Source organism: Siniperca chuatsi, linkage group LG16 (genome assembly GCF_020085105.1).
Source record: "Siniperca chuatsi isolate FFG_IHB_CAS linkage group LG16, ASM2008510v1, whole genome shotgun sequence".
Taxonomy (NCBI): domain Eukaryota; kingdom Metazoa; phylum Chordata; class Actinopteri; order Centrarchiformes; family Sinipercidae; genus Siniperca; species Siniperca chuatsi.
Window position 1 is genome coordinate 23,770,580 of NC_058057.1, and position 25,253 is coordinate 23,795,832.

General features: G+C 40.2%; 1 protein-coding gene across 20 annotated transcripts in view; it reads left to right on the forward strand.

Moving 5' to 3' along the window:
- Positions 1 to 25,253, forward strand: part of afdna (afadin, adherens junction formation factor a) — a 105,923-nt gene that overhangs the window by 11,293 nt on the left and 69,377 nt on the right. For 13 of the 20 annotated variants that reach the window (XM_044168949.1, XM_044168960.1, XM_044168963.1 and 10 more), the window contains exons 2-8: positions 17,625 to 17,820; positions 17,986 to 18,098; positions 18,881 to 19,038; positions 19,261 to 19,421; positions 22,080 to 22,237; positions 23,687 to 23,771; positions 24,184 to 24,330. In XM_044168949.1, the coding sequence (XP_044024884.1) occupies positions 17,625 to 17,820; positions 17,986 to 18,098; positions 18,881 to 19,038; positions 19,261 to 19,421; positions 22,080 to 22,237; positions 23,687 to 23,771; positions 24,184 to 24,330 (1,018 nt within the window). The remainder of the gene's footprint in view (positions 1 to 17,624; positions 17,821 to 17,985; positions 18,099 to 18,880; positions 19,039 to 19,260; positions 19,422 to 22,079; positions 22,238 to 23,686; positions 23,772 to 24,183; positions 24,331 to 25,253) is intronic. The other 7 variants (XM_044168951.1, XM_044168966.1, XM_044168967.1 and 4 more) reach the window with 3 other exon arrangements.

Consider the following 25,253-nt stretch of genomic DNA (forward strand, 5'->3'; position numbering starts at 1 on the left):
TTTTTGATTGGTTAAACTTAATTACTAGCATAACAAGCCCCCCACAAATATACACACACAGACACACAGACAGACACACAGACAGACACACAGACAGACACACAGACAGAGCTATGATAAACAACACAGCACACAAAGTGACATTCCAAATCTTTTTAAATGGAGACCACAACATTTTTGGCGCTGTGTCTGTGTTGAAATGTTTGCTGGTTTGGCGTTGTTGGTCTGGAAAAAGTATCAGCATAACAAACCTATGACAGCAGATGTGCAGATGGACTCAACTGGACTTCACTGGACTTCTGTTTTTCATGATTTCGTAGGAAAAAAGGAATTTTGAAATGGCTGAACTGTGTTCACGTCAACATTTGGTTGTGTTTTTGGCTCATGAAATGAATGGACACCAGGGAGTTTAAGAAATGTATGTGAAATTTTTAAATGATGCGCGGATTCCTTCTGTGAGCTCTTGAGAGCTCAGTGTCAGTGATATGGGGGGCTAATGCACTAATCAATGTTATCATATTAACAATAAATCAAAATCAAAGATTATGTGTAATGTGAGAGAAGTGGGTCACTCATCATAGTGATAAACCCACAGAGAATTGCCATCCAATTCTGCAGTTCCCACCAGCTCTAAGGGGCGTTTTATTTGTTTAATGGCCTGCAACTTTACTGTTTTTGTTCAGTCTCATCGCTCTCATCAGTGTTGCTTTCAGCTGCAGCAGCTCTGATAAACCCACTGTACACTGTACCTGTGCAGCAGACAAAGTTAGTGCTGGTGAACATAGTGGAGCTGTTAGCAGCTGTAGAACAAGGAAATGGAGGAGGCCAAAACAAAGCTTAAAGGAGAGTGAATATTGGACTTTATAAGGTGATAATAGGTCAGATGTTGTGCTTTCAGCTTGTTGTGCTTTCCCTAAGTGGCCACAAAAATCATCTAATGCTACTTTAACTTACAGACTAGTGTTAACTATCAAGCAAGCACTTAAAGTTTAGTGTCTTATATGAAATGCATGTTAAAATAGATTATCTCATATATGTCACTTACCCAATCTGAACGTGAATCCTTCTGGTTAATTGATATTATTCCGAACTTAGCAAGGCAGTACAAATACACGATGATTGTCCAACTGAATGTCAGACTCATTTAGTAGTACAAAAGTGAGCAATCTACAGCCAGCATAAACATCCATTTGCAGAGAATTTAAACTTTTATTTACTGTTTGGCAGCAAAATAGGCTACGACATATTTTTGAGAGACTGTCGCTGCTCAGCAAGAGATGAGTAGCCAGCAAACCCAAGCAGGTGCTGCCGCCTGAAGTTACATATCAACTCAATCAAAGAGGTGTGTGTTTGTCCTAACTCCGCTTCTCTCATCTGCTGGTTGTTAGAAGGCCCCCCAATGGAGCTGCACCCTGTCCTCGCCCTGTCTCAGCTCAGCCCCACCCGCCTGTTAGGGCCTGGTGGAGAATTTGAACAAAAAATACAATAATACTGTGTGGGTGACCTCAGAGTGCTGGGGACTTCCCCTACACATTGCTCCACCCGCTCATATTTGTTGATCTTAGCTGTCCACCCCATTTTATAAGAATTGCTTCGACATGCAGACACTCACACATTTACACTCACAAACACACAGCAGTGCAGTAGGACAGTGGTGATGTGTGACTGGGGCTGACGTCGCTAACGCAAGCCCAGACTGTGTGTGAGTGTTCTTGTAGCTGTGTGTACCTGGTACAGTGAGTACGGGGTTTCTGTGTTAATCTCTCTCAGGGAAGAGAACGAGAAAAAGATAATTTGTCTGTAACTTGCTTCTCAGTTTGTGTTTTGCGTTGATATGCGCTTTGAGGCCAGCAGTTCTGTAAGTTTCCCTGGATGTTATTATGTGGCCTGAGTGTTTGTTTGTATGTATGTGTGTGTGGAAGGGGAGAGGCTGCAGTCCAAGCTACTGTTCCTGGTCATTTGTTTGTCTAAGGAGGCAGTGCCTGATGCAAATGCACTACATTAGGGGAGTTCACCACATAAAACTGTTGATACCAGGCAATTTAACCAACAGTGGAAAGTATTTGAAACTTTCTGTGACGGACTGCTGGAATGTCCTGGTGCAGTAAATCCTGCACATGTGGAAATTAAGCTCAGACCAGGGCTTCTCCTTCTTTGAACTGTGTTTTTGGTGAAGGCGGGATGATTTCATCTGCTAATTTGAATACTTGCGGCATCCGTTTCAGGATATCTGCAACTTTCATCAAGACATTTCAAGGCTTTTCGAATGCCAGTTAGAAATCAGCCCCAGACATTATGATGACAGTCAGGTTTTAAGGCCAATAAATTGTCTTTTTGGTGTGTTGTAGAAGTTCAGCCATCATTACAAGTTCTTGCATCAAATCAGATACATTTTCAGACCTTGTAAACATCCTATATCTGTTAAAAAGTCACATTAGTTTAATTTAAGTCACATCAAGAGTTTATAAGAGATCCAAAATGTAGCTAGATTTGTCATATTACAGTACAAAATAGTTTGAAAAGCTTCAAGGTCCAGTGACATGTAGGCAACAATTGATCATTACAGAACTCCTGCCCACACAAATAATGAGGCTAGTGCTAAAACCTTTAGTCAATTAATTCATCAATTGACAGAAAATCAACTGCCAACTATTATGATAATCAATCAGTTGAAAGAAACAAATTAAGCATTCACACACACTTACACACCGAAGGCACAGCCCTCGGGAGCAATTTGGGGTTCAGTGTCTCGCCCAAGGACACTTCGACATGTGGGCTGGGGGAAACCAGGATCGAACCACCGACCTTCCGATTGGTGGACGACCCGCTCTACCACCAAGGCACAGACTTTCTTCTGCTTAAGAAATAAAACTTGTGTTATTGTAACTATTAAGACTACTATTAAATTATTCACTGTCAGGTTTTCTTTGTTGCTCGGTTCCTCTTAACAGTGTTCATGTCTGTAATATTGCACTGTATATTTTCTCTATAGCAAAAGCCCTGTAATAATGACCTCCATGACCTCTGCATTACCGATTGTGTCGACACATGGAGGAAATGGTTTGAAACTCATCAATGAAATATTGCAGGTGTGCTAAAAGAGCCATTCACTGTTGGTGCTCTGAGATCCTTGTTTCGATCCATGTTTTTATCATTAGGGTTGTGAGATTTAGGTCAGCTAGGAGGAGGAGAATGAGCAGGAGGATGAATCAAAAAGGAGCTAGAGGATCACAACGAGGATGAGTCAGGAGGATGAGGAGGAGGAGTGACATTGCAGTCTGCCAGGTTTACTTTGCTTCTGTCCCCGATATTCTGTTTGAAATGTTTTCCAGTATTAGTGGGGATTGTAAGTCTTTTGTATACAGAACTGAAATTGTAGTATCTTTCTGCTATTAGAAGTAGGCTTTTATTTGGAATAATCAAATGGAATTAGTTTGGACTGAACAAGGCCGTATTTATGATGAACTTGGTTTATGTTTTACACTTGGACCATTTTTGCTGCAGTAGCATATTTTGCTCCCTCCTTTCTTTATTTGTCCACCTGACACCTGAGAACTGGGCATGGCCTGCCTACCAGCGCCATGGCAACATGACACCCAGCTGTGAAGTGGTTGCCATAGCAGCGTCCAGTAGCTTGTCGGTGTTGGGTTCCATTGGTGGGTACTGTTCATGGGAGTGTCAGCTGTGTGGAAGTGGACAAGCAAGCACCCATTGGTGTCAGAGGATTTGTACCTCAGCTTAGTTGCACTTTCATGCAACTAATGATTACATTATGATTAGTCAATGATCAGAAAATTTATCTGTAACTATTTAGATAATTGATTCAAGCAAAAAATGCCAAAAATTCACTGGTTCCAGCTTTTGAAATGTGTACTTTTCTGTGTTTTTATGCGATAATAAATTGAATATATTTGGGTTTTGGAGTGTGTGTGTGTGAGAGAGACAAAACAACCATTCTGAAGATGTCATCTTGGGTTTCGGGGATATTGTGATGACTATTTTTCACTATTTTCTGACATTTTATTGACCAAACGATTAATCGAAAAAATATTCAGCAGATTAATCGACAATAAAAATAATCGTTAGTTTCAGCCCTAATCTTTCGAACTTTACCGTTCATTCTTGACCTTTTTATAAACAGCAGTTAACATCTACAGTTATGAGCTTGGGTTCACTTTGGACAAATGTCCAATTTAAACATCTGCAGTTCCATAACAGCTGAGCAAACCTCGTCTGATTTTGTCAACAACAAAATTTGTGTTTCATTCAATTTACTGATTTGAAATCGCATCCTCTCCAAATTGGCTTTCAAGCTGAGTAGCTAAATGATTCTCCAGAACTTGTACCCAATATGCTATCAAAGCTCTCATTAACAATTTTCACTGCAGCCTTAATAACTCCCAACCTCATAGAGTAAGGGGAAAAACTGAAAAAAATTCTTTAAAAAAAGAGTAGGACCCTTTTTTACTGAAATGCACATTGGGACTAATATTATCAGATGACCTCTGAATTTGAGCTAATTGGCGCTGGAGTTTTTACTTTGCAGATTACCGACATGGCAGATTCACACAGGATTAAGCACACAGACACGACTCTGCGGTCATTAAAAATCTTAAGAGTACCCCAGATAAACCCGTTCCTGTGTGAATAGGGCTTTAAAGGCTACATTACACAGCAGTTAATTACTGTTGAGGCCTTTGATATACAGTAAGTAATCAAAAGAGAGACTTATTAGAATTTATTCTGGACCTGCAGACATCCCGATATCTGCCTCCCTGTCTGCCTCAGTTGGTTTATCAGGTTTACTGTTTGACTGTTTTGGTCTGTTGGTCAGTCGTTTGTCATTACTTCCTCCCCCCTGTTTTGCACCAAAGTCACTCCAAGGCTGAGAGAGCGAGATGTGGGAGGACCTGCATAATTCAACGCGAGTGTGTTGGTTTGTGAGCGTGCATGTGTGCACAGTGCTTCTCTATTCTCTGCACGGCGGGACCTTCATAAATGTCTGGTAAGGTCATACTTGTGCTCACGTTCGTGTGTGCACACATGAATGTGTGTAACTCCATATCCCTGATCACAAGGTGCCATGTTTAACCAGCCCCGCTGTAAACCACTGCAGGATGTTATTGATCTTTCTTGTTCACACACACACGGAGACGCACAAACGCACCCAGAAGCATGTGCGACCTTTCCGGCTTTTTCTGAAGTCTCTATTTTCTCTTTTTCTCTCTCTTCTTTTATACTGAGACGGAGAGCAAAAATATCAGTAAATGGAGCAGAAGTGAATGCTTCCTCTCATTATCCAGTTAGTCTGACTCTCGCTTTGAACGTTTCCACTGGAGTTAGACTGATATGACTTTGTCACAGCTGATACAAATACCTATGCTGATATTTTTGGCTTGCATTTACTAATGGCCAACATTCACTATATTTAGATTTGACCAATTTAATGCCAATGAAAATACTGTGAAATCTCAAATAGTGATCTCTATATTTACAACTACAGAATTTTTTAAAATAGGCTTATATTCGAGACATGCATTTATTCCCAATTTTCCCTGTCCTTATTTGTATATTTTATCATATTTTAGTAAGACGGCTCCCCGTTTTCTGGCCTGCTCCCATTTTAATTCTCTGTCAATGCAAACTTAACTTCCTCCATGTTTTCCTGTGTTGTCTTGATAAAGTCAGGATAATGTGCCTTTCCACAGCACTAGTTCCATCTGTACACCAACATAATTATGCCATACTCATCACCATGTTGCTCTGAGTCTGTATTTTTAACAGAAGTACTGTTTTAATTTACTAATTAATTCAAATAGTTTCTACTTTGGTGTCAAGCTGTTATGAATGAAACTCGCCACACTTTGTGTACAGATGTCTGGGATAATAAATTCCAGTTAACTAATTATACATCCAAGCAATCAAACTCCAGCATTTCCATCAAATTATCATATCTGGGCCCCTTTTTTTAATGAAGGCCAATATCAGACCCACATCAGTCTAGATTATACTAACTGCACCTATAAACTGCTCAGATTTTGGTACAAAGCCCTTTAAAGGTACCCACACATTCTGTATTTCTGCACATCCAACTTGGAATAGCAGAACCATGCTGTGTTGTTTTTGTGCCTGAACCAATGATGTTCATTGGAGAACAATGGCTGCTCTGTGATGGTCAGCAGCCTCGGCCTCTACTTATTAATAGTGTTTTTGTGTGTGTGGTTGTGTCCAGTCAAAGCTCAAAGATAGACAAGTCCCCAGAGGTAATTTGCACAATATAGATGTTATAGCTCCCCAACCCCCCATCCACTGGACTTACCCAAACTAAGTGCAGTGGTAGTTTAAATTATACTCTGATCTCGAGCTGAAACAATCAGTCAAACGTCTAATCGACAATCAGAATTTTTGTTGATTCATTATAAGTAAATTATCAAGCAAAAATGCCAAACAGCAAGTAAGGATTTGCTTCTTTTCTCATTTCTATTTAATTATAATATAATCTTTACTTTCACTCCAACTAAGATTGATATATAGGTCCAATATTAGACATTTTGTGTGTTTATAACTCATTTGAATATGCATTTATGGTTTAGTTTCAGTGGAGAGTTTGTCTTATGGTATAAATGCTGTTTTAGAGTTTTACCAGCCAAATTCTGGGTTTTTAAAGTTTTTATTACTTCGGAATGGTCAAATTTACAGGTGATGAATAACAAGGAGACAGGTATTTAGTTAATGAAACATCTTAAACGACACTGTTAGTCAAGTTGACAGCCATGTCAGCTATACATCCTGTCTCGTATCACCTGTGGGGTTTACGCCTTATATCTGTTTATGTGTGTGTGCGAATGAATGAGAGAGTAAGACAGGACACAAACCCATCAGCCCTTAACGGCCTTGTGGTCGGCAATTACCACACACACACACACACACACACACACACTGATTTCCTTCCAGTGGCCATGCAGTTATCTGCCAGCCTTGATCCTTGTGGGTTGCTTATGGAGGTGCTGAGGCAGTGAGTAGGTCTGATTTGTGGCCAGGCGTCACCACTGGGTCCAGACGATTTATACCATACCTTCCCACAATGCCTTACTCTGTCAGGATGACAGGGTGAGCTGGGTGGACGGGGGGGTGGAGGCTGGACAGCTCGATACCGAGGCAGAAACTCACCTGAAACAAAGAGGCTTTTCTTTGCAGCCACAGAGGAAATGTGTGCATTTAGTCTTTTTATTCATTCAGGACAACAGGCCTCCCCTGCCTCCCTTTGTTTTTCCTAGGGGTGCAGGTTGTTTTTGCTCTGCAGGAAATTCAGTGAAACAGTCATTCAAGATTGGTACTGTCACCATATTAGATTTTGACTTTGATTCTGTACTAACGTTAAGATGTAATTGCAGGACAGAACTGCTTTGTTGTAATATTTCAATATTTGGTTTCTTTTTGTGGTCAGAAAGTTTATGTAGTTTGGGAGTGACTATAGTATGATTGTAGGTTTCATTCTAACTGTTTCTGTCTCCCCATAGGTCAGAAATAAATCCGCTCAAGGTTTCCTCCATCTGTTCTGATGGAGATCAAATGGTGGTGGTCTGTGCTCTGATATGGGTCTGTTTAGTGATTAATGACCGTTTGAAAATACCTCATATAAAATAACTTTATTGTATGCTATGTGATTGGAAGAATGCGTCTCAAATCTAGCAGCCTACGAGTCAGTTTAGCAGTTTAAAAGATTGAACCATGCTGTTTATCTTCCAACCACATTTTAGTTTAATGCAATAATGTTGAATCTTTCCAGATGTCCAGGCTTAATTTTTTTGTCCGTGAATAACTATGATATTTAAGGTAACATTAGGCCGGTGATTGTTGTGGAACTAAAATCTGAGTTAGAGGTCTGCTGTGACTGAATGAATTTAACAGAAACACAGAATTTTACTGTATAAGGACATTGACAAATAAACTGTATTTATTGTGGATCTGTCACATTTGGCAGATACCCGATTCCCTTAATAAAGTCAGTATCTGCACCGATGCCAACCTGGCCAATTGGATTGCTGCATCTCTCCTTTTTTTCTGTGTTTAGACGGGTAAGCAAGCTGTAATGCTTTTGAAAGCAAAGTTGTTCATGTTACTAAAATGTAAGTTCAGGATATATGCAGACCCTTACAAAATTTGAAAACAAGCTTGTTAAAATTCAGGGTCTTTTCAAGGTCAGCGTTGGCATAAGATGCCCTGAAACCAATTAAAGGAGGCCTCGTAACTCCACCACACAGTAATGCATTTTTTTAAATTTTTTTTTGCAAAGCACATTTGTTCTTAGATGAAAATAGAACAGGGTTATCAACTTAAACTGCATCCGGCCTGATTTACTAAACACGAGTAGTCATTAATATTCTATTAATATTCAGTTCATGCAGTGTTAAATGGGTCTCAAAGTTATTAATTTGTAATTTTTAAACCTGTAGATAGATTGAACTACATTTCAACACTTTTCTATAGCTTTTGTTTTTCTTGAGGCCGTGTCATCGACCATTTTTCAAATCGAAAACAAAAAGTAAGACCGGAGGTGGACTTCAGTTTCTGATCATACATCTGCAATCGCAAGTACCAATGAGATACTTGATACTGTGGATACTGTGTGTGTGAACCTTGCTTCCTTTGGCTATTTAAAGCAAGAGGAAAGTAATTCTCCTGCTTCATGTGATGGAATTCTTTGTCTTCACCCTTCTCCTCCTCTCCTTTTTGTTTTTCTCGGTCTGTCGGTCTATCTCATGTCTTTGAAATGTCTCTGCTGGGATCTGATGTGGGATGAGTTTCCCCTCCCCACATCTGAGTTAAAACCTTGGTCCAGCTGACCTTTGACACAGGCTTAGGGAGGAATCCCCCCATGTTACTGCAGGTGGGGCTGCAACAATATTGTCTCAGGAACTCAGTTCATTTTATTAGCCTTGTGTGTGTGTGTGTGTGTGTGTGTGTGGAGGAGACTAAGATGACGCACAGCAGCTGGAATCTGTTCTCATTTTCAAACAGCCATCATCCACAAAGCTCCTCTCCTCCCTTCTCTTTAAATTCATCTTTTCAATGCCAAACAAAAAATCCAAATTCAAATATTCAGTGTCTCCATGGAAACTACGGTTTAACCTTTTTTGAGTTTGCCAGTATTGGTCTTTAATTAAACACAGGGCTGCTGTGTCAATGCAAGGGAAATCCCAGTGTTGGTAAAGAAAAAAAACTTTGGTTATTTACACTTATTGTTGTTATTTGGGAAATACAGCTGTAGTTTTGGTATCAAGCAACACAACAGCTTAGCTTTAAACTAGCCATACTGGGCCACATGTTGCCCAGAACAACTGGTGTTTTGGGGTGGCAATGCCTCATTTAAACATAGTGTTGATGTGTTGTTCCAATTTCCCACTGAAAAGAGAAAAACTGCCCAAAACTAGATTCAAGAAGTCAAAAAAGAGTGAGACCGTGCCCCAAGATTGGAGGTTTATCCAAGCGCCAGTGGGCCATGACTATGTAATAGGAAACATTTTGTTGCCTTTAATTGTTTTCATATTGCATTTCCATCACATCCCAGTGAGCATTTTCCCCACTGAATTGACATAGTTATTTTAGAGAACTTGAAACCTGCAGAAATTAGCTGCTGCTTACTGTTGCAGATATGTAATGAAGTCAATTTTTAATGTTTTTAAGTCCAGCTATCTAAAATCTTGATTTCTTGAAATCTTGAATCTAAGACTTGCCCATCTTTCATGCAAAAAGAGGTAAAACGTTGACCAGGTGGAAACTGTAATGGTGTGATCAGCTGCTGACACTGGACAGCTCAGATGGCCAGTATGAAATGTTCAGGCCTTTAGGGTGTAACCAGTTTACATTGGAGTTTAAAGTGAATGTTTGCTGGGCCGTCCCAGAGGCCTAGTGGTTAAGATGCATACTTTACATCCACGGTTTGAATCCAGCTCGGGGTCTTTGTTATGTGTGTCTCTCTATCCCCTCATTTCCTGTCAATCTGGATACTATCAACTGTCCAATAAAAGCAAAAAATGCCAAAAAAGCTGAATATTCACTTGAGGTGTTTGTTAGAGCAGAGCTACATAATGCTGATAATTCAGGAACATTTTAATTACTATATTTTTCTTCTCTGCAGGAGCAGAAATACAGTATTGTTGAAACTGTAGCCCACAGAAAGTAATCCAGTTTGAGTCCATTATGTACACAGCAGGCATAGACTATCTAAACTTTTGTTTCAGCATAACTGTTGGAAAAACCAAACCGCTTTTATTTTTAGCAACATTGCTTGATTGATAAAGTTAATTATAACTGATATAATTCACAGGATCACTAGAAATTTAAATAATGAATTTGTTTTAGATCTCACTAAGTGTTTGCCTCCAGTAGACCATTAGACCTATGCCTCCATTAGAGTTCTGTTTGTGTGTGTTTGTGAGTGTAGAGATTGATTTATCACAGTCTTGAAAGACAGTAAACGGGGCTATTATTGTCCAGCCCAGTTGTGAGTGGTGTACACCTTATCCTAAAACCTTATCCTTACTTTTGTACCAGAATTCACTCAGACATGCAGCTATGCTCAGTCTCAGCACAGAAGTGTCACACTGGTGGTTTACGTGCTTGGAAATGGAGCTCTGGTTAGTTTCCTGAACACCTGATAACCCCCTACCCACCACTCCCCCACGTTCTCACACGCACGCGAACATACCCCAGCTGTGTGTATGTAGCATGGGTTTATAGCATGGGTTTATAAATGGCTTTGGAGGCTTGCTGCTGTTACTTGTAAGATGGAGACTGAAAAGGAGATGTGGGAGAACGATCAAAGAGTGAGTGAGACTTAATGGAGAGTGTAGAGTGTGGAGATGGTGACCGATAACTGTGAAGTGATGACTGTATGTTAGGAAGTGCTCCTTAAAAGCAGGGTGTCTCATAAAACTGATTATATCAAGTTAGTTAATTAAATTAGTAAAGCGGCAGAGTTTGGTTCAAAAAGAGAGATCTCAGTCAAGCATCGAAAGTTTGTGAATCAGTGAACTGTAGTGGCACTCACTACATGTAGGGGGTGCTGTTAGGACAGCAGCATTATGTCTGAGCTTGGACGGTATCCAGATGCAAAGTTTATACCTCTGCATTTTGAAATCACCTTTGGAACAGTCATAAATACCAACTTGGACAACAGCACAATTGGAAACTCCTTGCTTGCAAAAAGTGAAAATATTTCTGAAAGCTTCCGATGAGGATGCGTCAACAAAAAGTGCACACAGAGCAAAAGACGAACATTAGAAAGGCTGTAACATAATAGGTAGACAACATGTTTTGAGCTCAGTGCTCCTCTTCAGGCAGCATTTTATTTGTCTTGTGTGCACACCTGAAGCTTTAATAAATGTTTCCCTTTTTGCAAGCAAGCAGCTTCCAGTGGCCCTTATGTTGTTTCTCCGAGCCTGTCTGGATCCCCCTTTTACCTCACTGTATTTGATATAGATACCTGGACTCAATGTACAGCTGCTGTATTAAAGTGACATAATGCACAGTTCAGGGCAGTATTATTATATCACGAGATGTATATAAAATCTCACACACAAAACTGGCTTATCCAGTTGTTAAATACCCGACAGATCAAAATACTTATATACCGATACCATGGTATAAATGATATTGAAAACTCTCTTGACAGTGGGGAAAAGTGTATTATCTCACAGTGTATATAGTCATATTGCCCATCCTGATGTACAGTATACATATTACATGAAAGCGTACATGTTACTCAAGCCTCATAGTGTAATAACCTTTCAGTGCTCATGTTGAATTTTTAAAGCTTTATGAAGACAAATGTACCAAATGCACACATTTCTGTTGTTGTGACTTTGACTCTGTGTATTTCTCTGTTCAGACAATAAGAAGGAAGGACACTGAAATAATTCCAGTAGTATAATGCAGTGTGTACATTGTCACCAAAGTGATTTAGGTAACATTTTCTTAATGTTAGGTAAATACTATTTCTGTGTCTTTTTACATGCAACCATTCCATTGTTAACAGGTGTGAAGTTACCCAGGAAGAGGTGATAATGAAACAGTAAATATTTTTATTTAATTTGCTCTGTCAGATTCAGAATTTTATTAACAGCAATTTACAGTTTGATTTTTATTTAATTTTTTGTATGCCGCAAAGAAATGCACCTCAAATTCAAACCAGTCTGAAATGAATTTGCTGGTTTACAAGCAGGAAAACTACAGTCGGCTTAAAGTTTAATCCACCACTTTCACCTCCCTGAAACACACACATGAGAGACAGGCACCAGGTGGAAACTGTTTTTTTTTTTACAGCCAGAGTGAAGTTAACTCACTTTCTCATAAGAACACAGACGTGAACTTTGACCTCTCTCCTGAGAGACCTTTGACTTGGAGTTGTTAGTCAGAAAGCATGGCGGGTTATCTCTCACACTTTACCTACACCCTCACACACATTCACATGCACTTTTATGGTTGAGCTCTAGCATTCCTGAGCTGAGTGATTTGAAAGGGACAGAATAAGCTACAAATGATAAATAGGGGGAGATTTTGAGCATGATGCTGATATTCATATTTTATATTGAGTTTAAAACTGATATAAATCGTCTTTTTTTTAAATTATAAATGATCCCTTAAATTTGTATATATATATTTTTTAACATATGTACTGAATGGGACCCCTAACTAAAAAAATAAGCTTGTCACTGCTCTCAGATGGACAAACTATGTACAGTAACGGAGACACTGTTTCTTAACCACCTCAAACATATATTTGGCATTTCTGTACTGCAATTTCTTGTTACTTTTAGACGCTGGTACGATATATCTACATTAAGCTAACATCGGCTGATATTTCAGCCCGAGTGATTTACTGACTGTCCTGGATTAAATGCAGTTCTATCTGGGGGTTATCAAAAAGTACATTTTTAATGACAGACAATCAATATTGGCCAATAAATATCGGTAAATCGGTTTATCGCTAATACATACAGTGTGTCACCCACCAGTTTGAACGCACACACTTAAAGAAACACACACACGTTTTCTCCCTCCCTTGTCTCCATTAGGTTTTATCTAGCTGATAACAGCTGTCTACAATGTTGCCCTACTTTGTGTGTGTGTGTGTGTGTGTGTTTGTGTGTATGTGTGCCCTGTCTCACAAGTTTAGTCACAGGTATCACTCACATATCCCCCTCCGTGTCTGTGTGAATTCCTTCGCTGATGCCTCTGCCTGGCACAGTACCATATAGGTCTAATATACACACAGTAAATACCACAGCACATTAGTTAATTAGCCTTAGACTTAGAGGCAGAGGTTTGTACATATACACTTCATGCCGACTCACTATATAAACACTTTCCCCAAGTGACAGAAGTAGTCCAACATCAAAGACTTCCCTAAACCTCAGTTGATGCCTCCTGTGCCGCGACTTTACTGGAAATATGTGACTGTGTGTTTGACAGACAGCGTGTGGCAGGTCTTATCCGGGCTGCTGTTTGGTGACATACAGCTGCATTAGCATTTCCTGTCCGCCCGTGTGCTGTTTGTGAAATAAAAAAGCTGTTAGGGATTATTAAAATGAATGCCACAGAAAGGATAAACTGAACAGTTCTTGTTTTGCCCTCACATTTTACATTTTGCAATTTTGAGCATTTAGCTGACATGCTTAAATAAGCTTTTAATATACAAGCTGCTAATAATGGCGTCTGAGGTCGGGCTTGTGTCCAAAGTCCAATTTAATTTGTCCTTTGTCCCTTTACTTGTCCCTTTTTCTAGTGAAACATTATAAAGGTTTTTTACTATTTTTCATTTGTGAAATGAAACTAACATGAATTAAGAAAAAAATCCCTTAGCCTTAAAGACAAGGTTGCTCAGTTGTGCAAGCTCCAACACCTTATGTACAGTGAATTGTTGTCCATATAGCTTTAAAGACAATTCACAACATTCACAATCACATTTGTTATTATTTTTTGTCTGTCTGGTATTCATCCAAATATACTGTGGAGTCCTCTTGCTAGTGGATGTTGTAGTTAATTGTTTATCTATAAACTATCCTTACTACTTCAACAATACAAAATTGAACAACACTTCCAATGATTCACCCATGCTGCCTTGTCAGATGACATTATCATCGTGGCATTTTTGAGGATAGGGCGTATTCGCAAAAGGCCACACAAATAAATAATAAATAAATAAACAGAATTTGCAAGTCCAATGTACCTCTTCAAGAAGGATACAGTACTTTGACCAAGCTGAATCTTAGAGATACATTCAACACTGGTTAAAGGTTTTCATGTTGTAGTCAAATGGATGTCGTCTTAAATGGCCAAAACATTAAACATATTTATCACTAAATAATATCTGTGTGTAAACTTTCGAAAAATGTTAATTATGCATCAAATTATGGTTCCTATATACATCTTATGAGAAATGCATCATGTATTTGTAGGTGTGATGCATGGTCTGAAGTTACGGCCTTGGTCTATGGTGGTTTATCATTGGACTATGGCCTAGAATTTTCGAATTGTTGGACAGGACCATGGCCTTGAAGTAAGGAGGTACAGGGCTGGACAGTGGTCCGGAGATAGGGGGTTGTAGGAGTGGACAGTACTTGGAGGTGTGGAGTTGTGAGAGATGGTCTGGAGCTATGGGTCTGTAGTAGTATACCATGTCTTGGAGCTACGGGTGTAGATGGCTGTTGTACTGGAGCTCCAGTAAATTTGTAGAAAAGGTTTCAGTCGTAGTCATCTGGACACTGTTTTCAGAATCAAGACGTTTGGCTCCCATCCGGAAGTCATTCTCAATCCGGAAGTCATTCTCAATTGAGAATGACTTCCAGATGGGAGCCGAAACGTCTTGATTCTGAAAACAGTGTCCAGATGACTACGACTGAAACCTTTTCTACGATAGAACACTCCTGGACGAATGAGGGACTACACCGTCTCCAGTAAATTTGTTTTTTATTTTTGCTAGAACTGGACAATTGCCTTGATGTATGGGTTTATAGGACTGAAGCATGGTCTGGAGGTTGGACCATGGCCTTGATATATGTTGGTTTAGCACTGCTCTGTGGCCTAGAAATATAGGAAAGTTGGACTGGACCATTTTCTGAGCGGGATAGGAGTGTAGGAGTGGACCATGGCGTTGAGGTATGGAGTTTCAGGAGTTGGCTATGGTCTGTAAATGTAAGACTGGACCATGAATATGGGAGTGTGGGTATGGACCATAACCTTAAGGCATGTGTCTGTAGGACTATACCATGTCTTGGAGGTATGGGGGAATATGGCTGTTGTACTGGACTTGAACTACATGTGGTTGTACTTGTCCATTCCCAGTGGCCAAAAGGCTGTAGTTAAACTGGGCAGTGTGTTAATTATCCACTGCTGGCTCTTAGCTGGGCTTTGTTTGAACCCAAGTGGACTTGTATCTCCACAGTAACAGTTACCAACGGTTACGCAAGCTTGACAACAGCAACCCTCAATGACCCACATTCCAGCAGTAGATCACAACACACACACACACATTCTCGGCTCCACCCTTGCCTATCGAAACTATGCTCAGTGTTTCCACTCTGCCTGACTGTGTCTCTATCAAACATGGGAGGGGGGTGGGGGTGGGGTGACGGTTGAGAAAGAGATGGAGAGAGAAGAAAGTTTTCTTTAAAAAAAAAAGAAGAAGAAAACATTTGCATCAGCAGTCTCTCTACTCTTTCTGTCCACATTTATGAATCAGTCGGTCTTCATATCCTCTTACCATCTTCTCCTAAGTGCGTGAATGTGTATGAGCGGGAGGCCACAAACAGTGCAAAATTAATCCATTTAAATCCATTTTAAACCTTTGCCTCAAATCACCCTGCTCACCCTCCTCAGCTGTAGTCTATACGCGCACACACACACACACACACACACACACACACACACACACACACACACACACACACACACACACACACACACACACACTCACACTCACTCGCTCTATCACCTTAGAAAGTCATTTGGCCAGTTGTCTACCCTTCTTAGATTCTGGCAAAGCCTCTCTTTAAAATTCAAATTCAAAATTGCTTTGTTGGCATCCTGACAGGAAAGATACCTACGTTGTGGAAGAACCAGTCAGGGTTTTCCCGCAGCCGTTCTTGAAGGCACAACATCTTCTAACATCATGAACAAGAACACATTTTTATGAAATATGAAATAAAACCTTACCGAACTTAAAGGGAAAAGGGCACATCAACCATTTTCTTTAGGAAAACCCTCATAGAGCCGTCAGTTACAGTCATAGTTTTACTTTAAAATCCCTTCAGAGGATGGACACAATAACATGAACACAATCAATACAATAACCCTGCTATGTATACTACTTTAAAGCTTGTAGTGTTGAGTTTTGTTGAGGTTATTTTAGAAATATGTTTTAATTAATTCCAGGGCAAGTTTCTAAGCTATAGATTGTGTTGTTGTATTTTATTGTTACAGTTTAGTTTGACTTCACTGGGGTTGTACGGGACCGTTTCTGTCCTGCTTTAGATTAGTTTTTTGCTGAGACAGAGATGATAGCCTCCATTAATTTTGATATTAGAGGAATAGCTCATACTAGCTTTCTAATGTCTGCAAGCTCCTATGTAGATCTAAGGCTTTCTAAGACCTTTTTAACGGCGGTTACAATAAAATATGAGGCCAGTTTCACTGCTGAACCTTAACAAATGCATATGAGCTCACACAGGGCTGCAAGCTACAGTTGCTGTGTCAACATACAATTATAGCAGGACTGGGTGTGTATATGTTTAAGACATTGTTGTTCTATAGTAGACTCTGTGCAGAGGGAAATGTTAACATGCAGGTAATAAAGTTGTACCTGCATACACATACAGTGTAGATAGCCCCGGGTGTCTATTTCAGCCTGCCGCTTTCACATCCAGCATCGACACTGGCTGTGTTTGAGCCTGTATATTTGCGTGTGTGTGTTTTCTTAGACCAGCGCCATGAGATGAGATAAAATAGATAAGAAAGCTAAAACACAATAAATGGTAACACATTATTTTACAGGTCAGGAAGTAAGGAGGTTTCCTGGAAAGAACAATGTCATTTGGTACTAATCAAAAGGGAAAATAGGAATTTCCTTAAAATAAAAGCTGCATTTAAACCCAAGTAAATGGAAGTGTATCAATTGAATATTTTTCCTATAATTAATACTAATAAGAGTTCTTTCCATGAAACTTCTTCAAAATGGTTTAGAAATTCATAATTTATAGGGCACTGCCTCTTTAAGAAATACTGTGACACACTCCACTTGCTGGCTCTCAGCCAGCGGTGCTTCTGTCCTCTCGTGACAGTCAAGGCTGCTGAACAGTCACCTTACTGCACAGTCCTGCTTTGATAATGACGGCTTTCACTTTATTTATAATATTTGAACATTTGAATCATTGGCTGAATCGCTGGCTTGAAATAGATACTGTCTGTCTTTAATGCCGACCATATTCGCAGTAAACGGGTTATAGTTTGCATGTAAACATTAACATACTGAATGTATAATATTTTTGCAGCCACCCACCTCCAGTTAACAGTTTGTATAATAAACAGATTATGGACTCTCTGCCTCTCTCTCTCTCGAACAGGACTTGGAGTTTCATGGCGTGATGCGGTTCTACTTCCAGGACCGGGTTGCCGGTAATTTTGCCACCAAGTGCATCAGAGTGTCCAGCACAGCGACAACGCAGGACGTCATAGAGACATTAGCGGAGAAGTTCAGACCAGACATGAGGATGCTCTCCTCGCCAAGATATTCCCTGTATGAGGTCCATGTCAGTGGCGGTGAGTCCCATAGACTGGCGGTGAGAAGGGGAGAGGGAGGGGTTGACCTACACATCCGAGCCAAAATAATCTTAACAATTTAACGAATGTTTCAATGTTAGGAATAATAATAATTTGACATAGCTGACTCTCAGATGAACTGGTGTATCTGTGTGTGTTTGTTAGAAGAGCGTCAGCTGGACCTGGACGAGAAGCCTCTTGTTGTTCAGCTCAACTGGAACAAAGACGACAGAGAAGGACGCTTTGTCCTGAAGAATGAGAACGACATCCTTCCCAAGGTCAGCTGCTCTGTCTGTTGTTGTCTGTTAACCTGTTTACTAGTGAGCTGACTCATCCATTCATTTATCTATCACCTATGAAAGAAAAAATTAGATAAAAAATAAAGCAGCAACTGGCAACACACCTTGCATATCTGTTATTTGGAGATATTGTTGTGTTTTTCATGTGGATAACTGGACAAACACGAACTTTGTGACAAGTCGAGATATTTCCAGCTCAGATAAAATAAAGTTTGATTGCTTAAGAAGTTTGAGTAATCCATAAAACAATGTTAAGTTTCAGATGAGACCATTTTGCAATACATTTATACCATGAGAAATCCATTGTAGAAGACCAATAGACTGCAGCAACATGGATTCAATAGTCCAGAATGCAATGTGTTGATTTAAATGTGTTCTGATTAATGTAAGTTTTAACAACCACACTGGCTAGCTATATTTCCTATAATACAAATGACCTTATTTTGATAAAACGGTGCCCTTATTGTGATCTGTGCTCTGTCAAAAAGCCTTCTATCAAATGTAGGACATCACTAATTGAAGCAGAACTAAAAAAAATAAGGTTTAAAACTAAATTACAACCCTTCATCACACTTGACCTGATCAGATGTAACTTTCTAAGATGATTGAAGGAAGATTTGTCCTTGCTCGTCTTTTCCTAATTCACTTTATTCACTTGTTCGTTTATTTCAGGAAATGAGTAAGTCATTAAAAACTGTAGTAAGCTGCTCCTCGTAGTCTCTTAAAAAGGGCCTCATTCACTCTTCTTCCGTTTTTACTAGAAGAGTCAGAGTAATGGTCCAGAAAAGGAGAAGGATGGAGTTATCCAGAACTTCAAGAGGACTTTGTCAAAGAAGGAGAAAAAGAAGGAAAAGAAGAGGGAGAAGGAGTTTGCCCGGATCCCTGATGGAGACGAGCAGGCGCTCAACCGGGAGGACGGGTAACACACACACACGCTCACAGTCATCCATCTTACTGCCCTGCCCTTACATCCTCTCAGTCCTTCGAGACAATCTTGTTTTTTCTTAGTCTCCAGAAGAGGAAAGAATTGTGATTTAAACTTTGACCTTTCTGTTCCTCCATCTGTCTTCTTTTTCTTTTTTTTTTCATTTATCCTGCCTTCTCTTCATTTGTCATTTGTCTCCCTCATTTTGTGGTTTAGGGAAAACAGTCGTCTGGCGGCAGAGGTTTACAAGGACATGCCTGAGACTAGCTTTACCAGGACAATCTCCAACCCAGAGGTTGTGATGAAGCGGAGACGCCAGCAGAAACTGGAGAAACGCATGCAGGAGTTCATGAGCAGTGATGGGAGGCCCGACTCAGGTACTTAAACTGTTTGTTGAACTTCTAATGACCGCTTTTTAAATTTTTATTCAACACATCTTGTTTACTAGTGTATCCAGACCCTTTTTCTGACAAACCCAGCTTGAGCTCTGATCATCCAGTCATGCAGAGTTCAGTCTCATAGGTCTCATAGTTCACAGTGGTTGTCAGTGCAAAAACCAAGCCAATGACTTCACTCTAGACCTGTGAGAGAGAATAGTGTTGAGGCATAGATCCAGATAAGGGTATGAAGAAACATTCCCAGGCGCTTGGGATTCACTGTTATGAAATAAGGAAGTTTTAAACCACCAAGGCTTTTCCTACAGCTGGCCGTCTGTCCAGATGCAGCGCCTGGGCAAGAAGGGCCTTAGTCTAGGAAGTAATGAAAAGCTTGATGGCTTCTTTAAAAGAGCTCCAGAGCTTCTCTGCAGAGATTGGAGAACTTGTGATAAAGATAAGTAGTTAGACAGAAGTAAGACATATAATTGCCTGCCAAGACCTGAGACAAACAGGAGTAAGATTATTTTGTTAGATGAGGAAAAAATGTAACTCCTGAGCCAGACCTCTGAATCGCTGCCCTCATCTCAGAGTTTTTCTGCGCTTTAAATAGATTTGGTGTTGTGCTCACCTGGACAGTTAAGTCCGGGGGTTGGAGAAACAGTTGACCAATAAGAGCTTAGTAGGCGGGATTAAGAATAGGGATGTCTAGCTACATTAGTGAAAAGTAGTGACAGAAAAATGGCGACAAGTGTGGATGAGACTGATGCAGCTTTTGTTTTTGTAAGCAGACTTACAGAAATAACAAATCTGAAATCGACGTCGCCGCTACTGGAGCTTTTGAACTTTTGAGCTTTTCAACTGAAAATGACATCACAAGATAGATACGTCATGCTCTACTGATTTAGTTAGTGCAAAACAAAACAAAATAACCCTGCCTTCCAACAAGAACTCTGCTAACACAAACACAATATCATGCTGAGTGAATGAAGTGAAATGAAATGGCAATTCAGTCTGATTATTATTACTAATGGCGAAGTGCTGAACCTGGCAAAAACAAGTAGCACACATCACCTGGCTAATACCATCCCTGCTATGTAGCACAGCGTTTGTCTCACAGCAGCAGGAGCTGAAAAAGTGATCAGGATTGAGGGGGAAAATAAATGGAGCCAAATATAAAAACCTGAACCCAGAGTGAATATGACATCATGCAAAGATTCACCTTTCTGAATGACAACAACCCATATCACACAGCCAGAAACGGAGCTGGATTGGCTTCAGAGCAAGTCTGAGTGTCCTCTTGTGGCTTGAGGAAAACCTGACGTGAACCCCACAGAAAACCTGCAGCGACCTGAAAAACACAGTTCACTGCCGCTGCTTATCCAGTGTGACAGAGCTTGAGAAATCTTCAAGCAGGGCTGCAAGAAACAGCTGGTAGAGGTGTTCTGCAGCCGTAATCACTACCACTAGCGCTTATACAAAGTAGTGAATAAAGGGTCTGAATACATCTGGAAATTACATATTCACGTTTTGTATTTGTAATAAAATGGTCAAATGTAACACGTAGAGCCGAAACGTCTTGATTCTGAAAACAGTGTCTAGATGACTACGATTGAAACCTTTTCTACGATCATTGATCATTCTACATCATGTTTACATCAGCTGGTCCACAGAAGTCCACATGTTGTGGGAACGTCTCACACTCACTTGTTTACACACACAAAAAGACATACACACCCTGTTGAATGAATGAAACAAAACGCGCTGGCTGGTTTGGTGTGTGACTCAAGCATTACCTAACCACTCTGCCAGACAGATAGATGGACCAGTGAACTGACTCTAAAAACAGCTTTAACCACTGTCCACATACGGTAGACGCGCACACACACATACACACACACACACACGGTGGGACAGGATGGCTTGTGGTAAGACAATGACGTTCTCCCAGCAGAAAGTGCTATTTTAAACGAGCTCATTTTATGTAATGCTTCTGAAAATCCTGTTTGCTTTGCTGAAGACTCTCTTGTGGGATTTTCGAAGGTGATCATTTTCTAGTTGACACATCATGGTCACTCGGCTACGTGTGCCTCCGTTATATACATTTTATGAGCACTACAGTCAGTCCCTTCCACGTAGTGGTTGTACTTTTTTCAAGGAAAATGTAATTCAGCACTTCAGATATCCAAATCAAGACGATCCATATACATTTGGGATCTATGTCCAGGGACTGCAGGTAACATTAAAATTTCCTGTCATCTTAAGAACTGATCATTACCATTATTTTCATTGGCATAGATTGTGTTAGAGCTGAGGAAGACACATTCAGATCATGCTGAATTGGTAAATTGAGTTACATAGTGTGAATGTAAATGCAATTTCTTTGGGTTTCAGTGACATTTTGTGTCCTGTGGTCCAAATGTTTAAGACATTTTTCGACTCGGAAAGTACAAAAAGTGTTGGGGGAAATAGTTGAATATTTTTATGGCAAATGGTCAATTTTAAGATACCGAATTTGCAATAGAATATTTGTGTTTGTAAGATTATTTGTAAAAATTAAAATGTTTTTTGTTCTCCTAGTGTTGGAGCAAATGATCGATCTGGCCTTTTATTTGTTAGCAGGGGGAAATACTAAAATGTGTGTGTTGTACTTTCCTGCAGGAGGCACTTTGCGGATATACGCTGACAGTCTGAAGCCCAACATCCCGTATAAGACCATCCTGCTCTCCACAAGAGACACGGCTGACTTTGCTGTGGTGGAGGCGCTGGAGAAGTACGGGCTGGAGAAGGAGAATCCCAGAGAGTACTGCATCGCCCGGGTAACATTGCTTAGCTTACTAAAACTCCTTCACCTTTTACCTTTGAGGACCTCATCGTCTAATCCCGGACTAAACATTGTAAACACACCTCCATCCTCCTACTCTGCAATTTAAACACGTCCATCCTCTCAGATAGACAGTACATACCAAAAACATCAAGTTTGGTCTGTTCCCGTCAAAGTCAAGTTAAACTAGTTTTAGTGTTACTTCCACTTTTGAGGAACATGCAAGTTTTGCAGTGGATACCATTAGACAGATATCAAGTCATATGGAATATACTCCTATTTGATCGCAGCACCTTATTTGTCATAATTTGATATACACCAGATTCTGAGTGATTATATAGCCGGCCATTGCCCACTGCTTAACACCTACCACCTCCTGGTTCTCCACTAAGCACGACCTCCGTCTTCCTATCTCATCAATAAACACCTCCATCAACCTTCTGAGAGTCTATGCAGAGGACAGCCAAGGTCATGGTCACGTGCACAAGAACACGCACACACTCATGAATGCACACACGCACATATAAATGTGCACACTCTTCACCGGACTGGCAGATTGAAACAGAATGCTACTTGGCACTAAAACCTTTGGGAGGAATGCAATTCAATTGCTTTCAGACTGAGTGCTATAGCAGCAGATGCTCTATGTTTGTGTGTGTGTATGTATGCGTGTGTATTCCGCTGTGTGTGCGTGTGGCCCGTGATGGTGAACTTGGCTGCCCTCCCCAAAGCATCTCCCGTATCTGTCCTCTCAGATGGACTCTGGCTGTGGCCACTCATATGAAGTAACTGCTGCTCCCGCAGCCAATACAGTGGAAGACCCTCCAGAGACCACGCACGCACACATACACACACTGTTGTTAGTCAGTTGCAATTTGCTGATGAGACTAAAGCACAGGGAAAGTCCATTAGGTTAGTGAGCATGAGAATATCAAGCACAAGTATACTAGCTAGTAGCATGTCAGCTAGTGTGTTTATGTTCGGGGGGGAAGGGATGTTAACTGAGCTCAGACTGAACAGGATGAAGATATGTAGGGCAACTGTGATATTCTGTAAATAAATACAACAAAATTACAATATTTATGAAGCCTGAGAACATGAATGGCTCCCCACAACAACTTAAAAACAAATGTTCTGCAACAAGGGAGTCCGGCAATTAAAATCCAATACATATTTCAGACAATCTAATGTGGTAAATTAAGATTAGATTAATATTTTAGCAAATTGGCACACATGAAATAAATCTTTAATTAAGAATCTTTATCTTGAAATCATACAATCTCTTAAAAACATTAGTTAATGGAGATGTGGACCCTCTGGACATGAGAAACATTTAATAGTCTAGTTTTATCTATGATGTTGTGCTATCGGTGACATTTATTAAAAGGCGGTCCTATTTAGCTGCTCAACTGGTTGATTGTTGTCTGTCTTGTTTTCTGTGCAGCAAGATGATAAGTCGGGCAAGGAGGCGATTCTAGACGATACTGAGTGTCCACTGCAGATATTCAGGGACTGGCCTGCTGACAGAGGTAATACACACAGAAACATGCTCTCACACACCGTACACACACACATGCACACACTAAATTTAGTGTGCTTCTCTCACACTCTGTTCCTCTTTTCTTGGTCGCTACCGCCCCCTCCTGCTGCCTCACAGTCATTACAACTTTGTTAGTAGCACTTCACCTCTTATTCTTGTGGTGTCCTTTGTTTACAGCATCAAAGAGGAGTTGGGTTGTAAGCATGAGTACAAGATGTACAGATTGGGCTTTAAAACATTTTAAAAAACGTTTTTTAATTTGAAGACGACAGAACATAAAGACATTTCAAGAATCAGCCGATCAATTCTAAATATTCTATCATTAACTAGACAATGTTTTTGGTGAAAAATACGACATTTTTAATGTAATATGCTAATATTGTTGTTATGTCGTTTGTCAGGAGCGCTAGTGTTCCAGCTGAAGAAAAGACCCCCCGACTACCAGGGGAGGAAGGGAAGGAAAGTGGACGACAAGGGCCTGCGAGTTAAGGACGGCAGCAGTTCCCTGCCGCCCGAGAAACTGCCTTATCTGGTGGAGCTGAGCCCAGGTAGAATCACAACACACATATATACACACAAGACCATAACGTCTGCTCCTGTATCTGTGATGTCTTTGCTCTAGTATCCATCAGTCGTTACTTAAAGGTCAGGCTGTCTTTCTTTCCCTGCTATGTGGCTACATTATGGATCCCAGCTGTTATGTGGTTTCTGTTCCTACCAGCACAGGATTTCCTCAATATATAAAAGCCACAGCAGGAGGTCAAGAATCGCTGAAATCTATATTGGAGACAGCTCTGAGAACTAGCTGTGGACGATAGTGAAAGCTACCTCTGCCTGACTTCCATTCAACACCCCATTGCACTGCCGCTTCATTCTGAATGCTTGAAGCATCAGATACAGATGTTATTGCAGTATTATAAGCCACAAAAGAAGAACTTAGTCAATGCATCATTTACCTTAAAGATTTTCTTAAATTATACCTATTTATGGCAGCATCTTTTTACTCTACCACTACTAATATTAATTACTCAAATTTCCCTTCAGTCAGGTATTCGCTAACATCAAAGAATGAATTGTGAGGGAAATATTCGGCAGTTCCTTAAGGTTAAAGTGAAATGATTTAAGGAAGGTAATATGGATCGAGTTAATGCAGATTTTAGAAGAATGAATGCTTTTTAGCTTGAAGTACAGAAATACCTGTATCAACAATCAATGCAGAGTTCATCTGACTTTAAGTCGAACAAAAATATCTCTGCAACAAATCCTGCACCAGAGCAAGTGTAAATGTAGTGACCTAGTTTAACACAGGCTTAGATGAACATGCCAGAATCCTGGAGGTACAGTTGTCGACATCGGACTGTTTATGATGGCTTTGTCAAAGGAAAAAGCCACCACAAAACTCTTTGACAAACTTAAACACCTTATGTTGATGTACCTTGAATTTCTAGGTTATTTTACATTCATGATATGA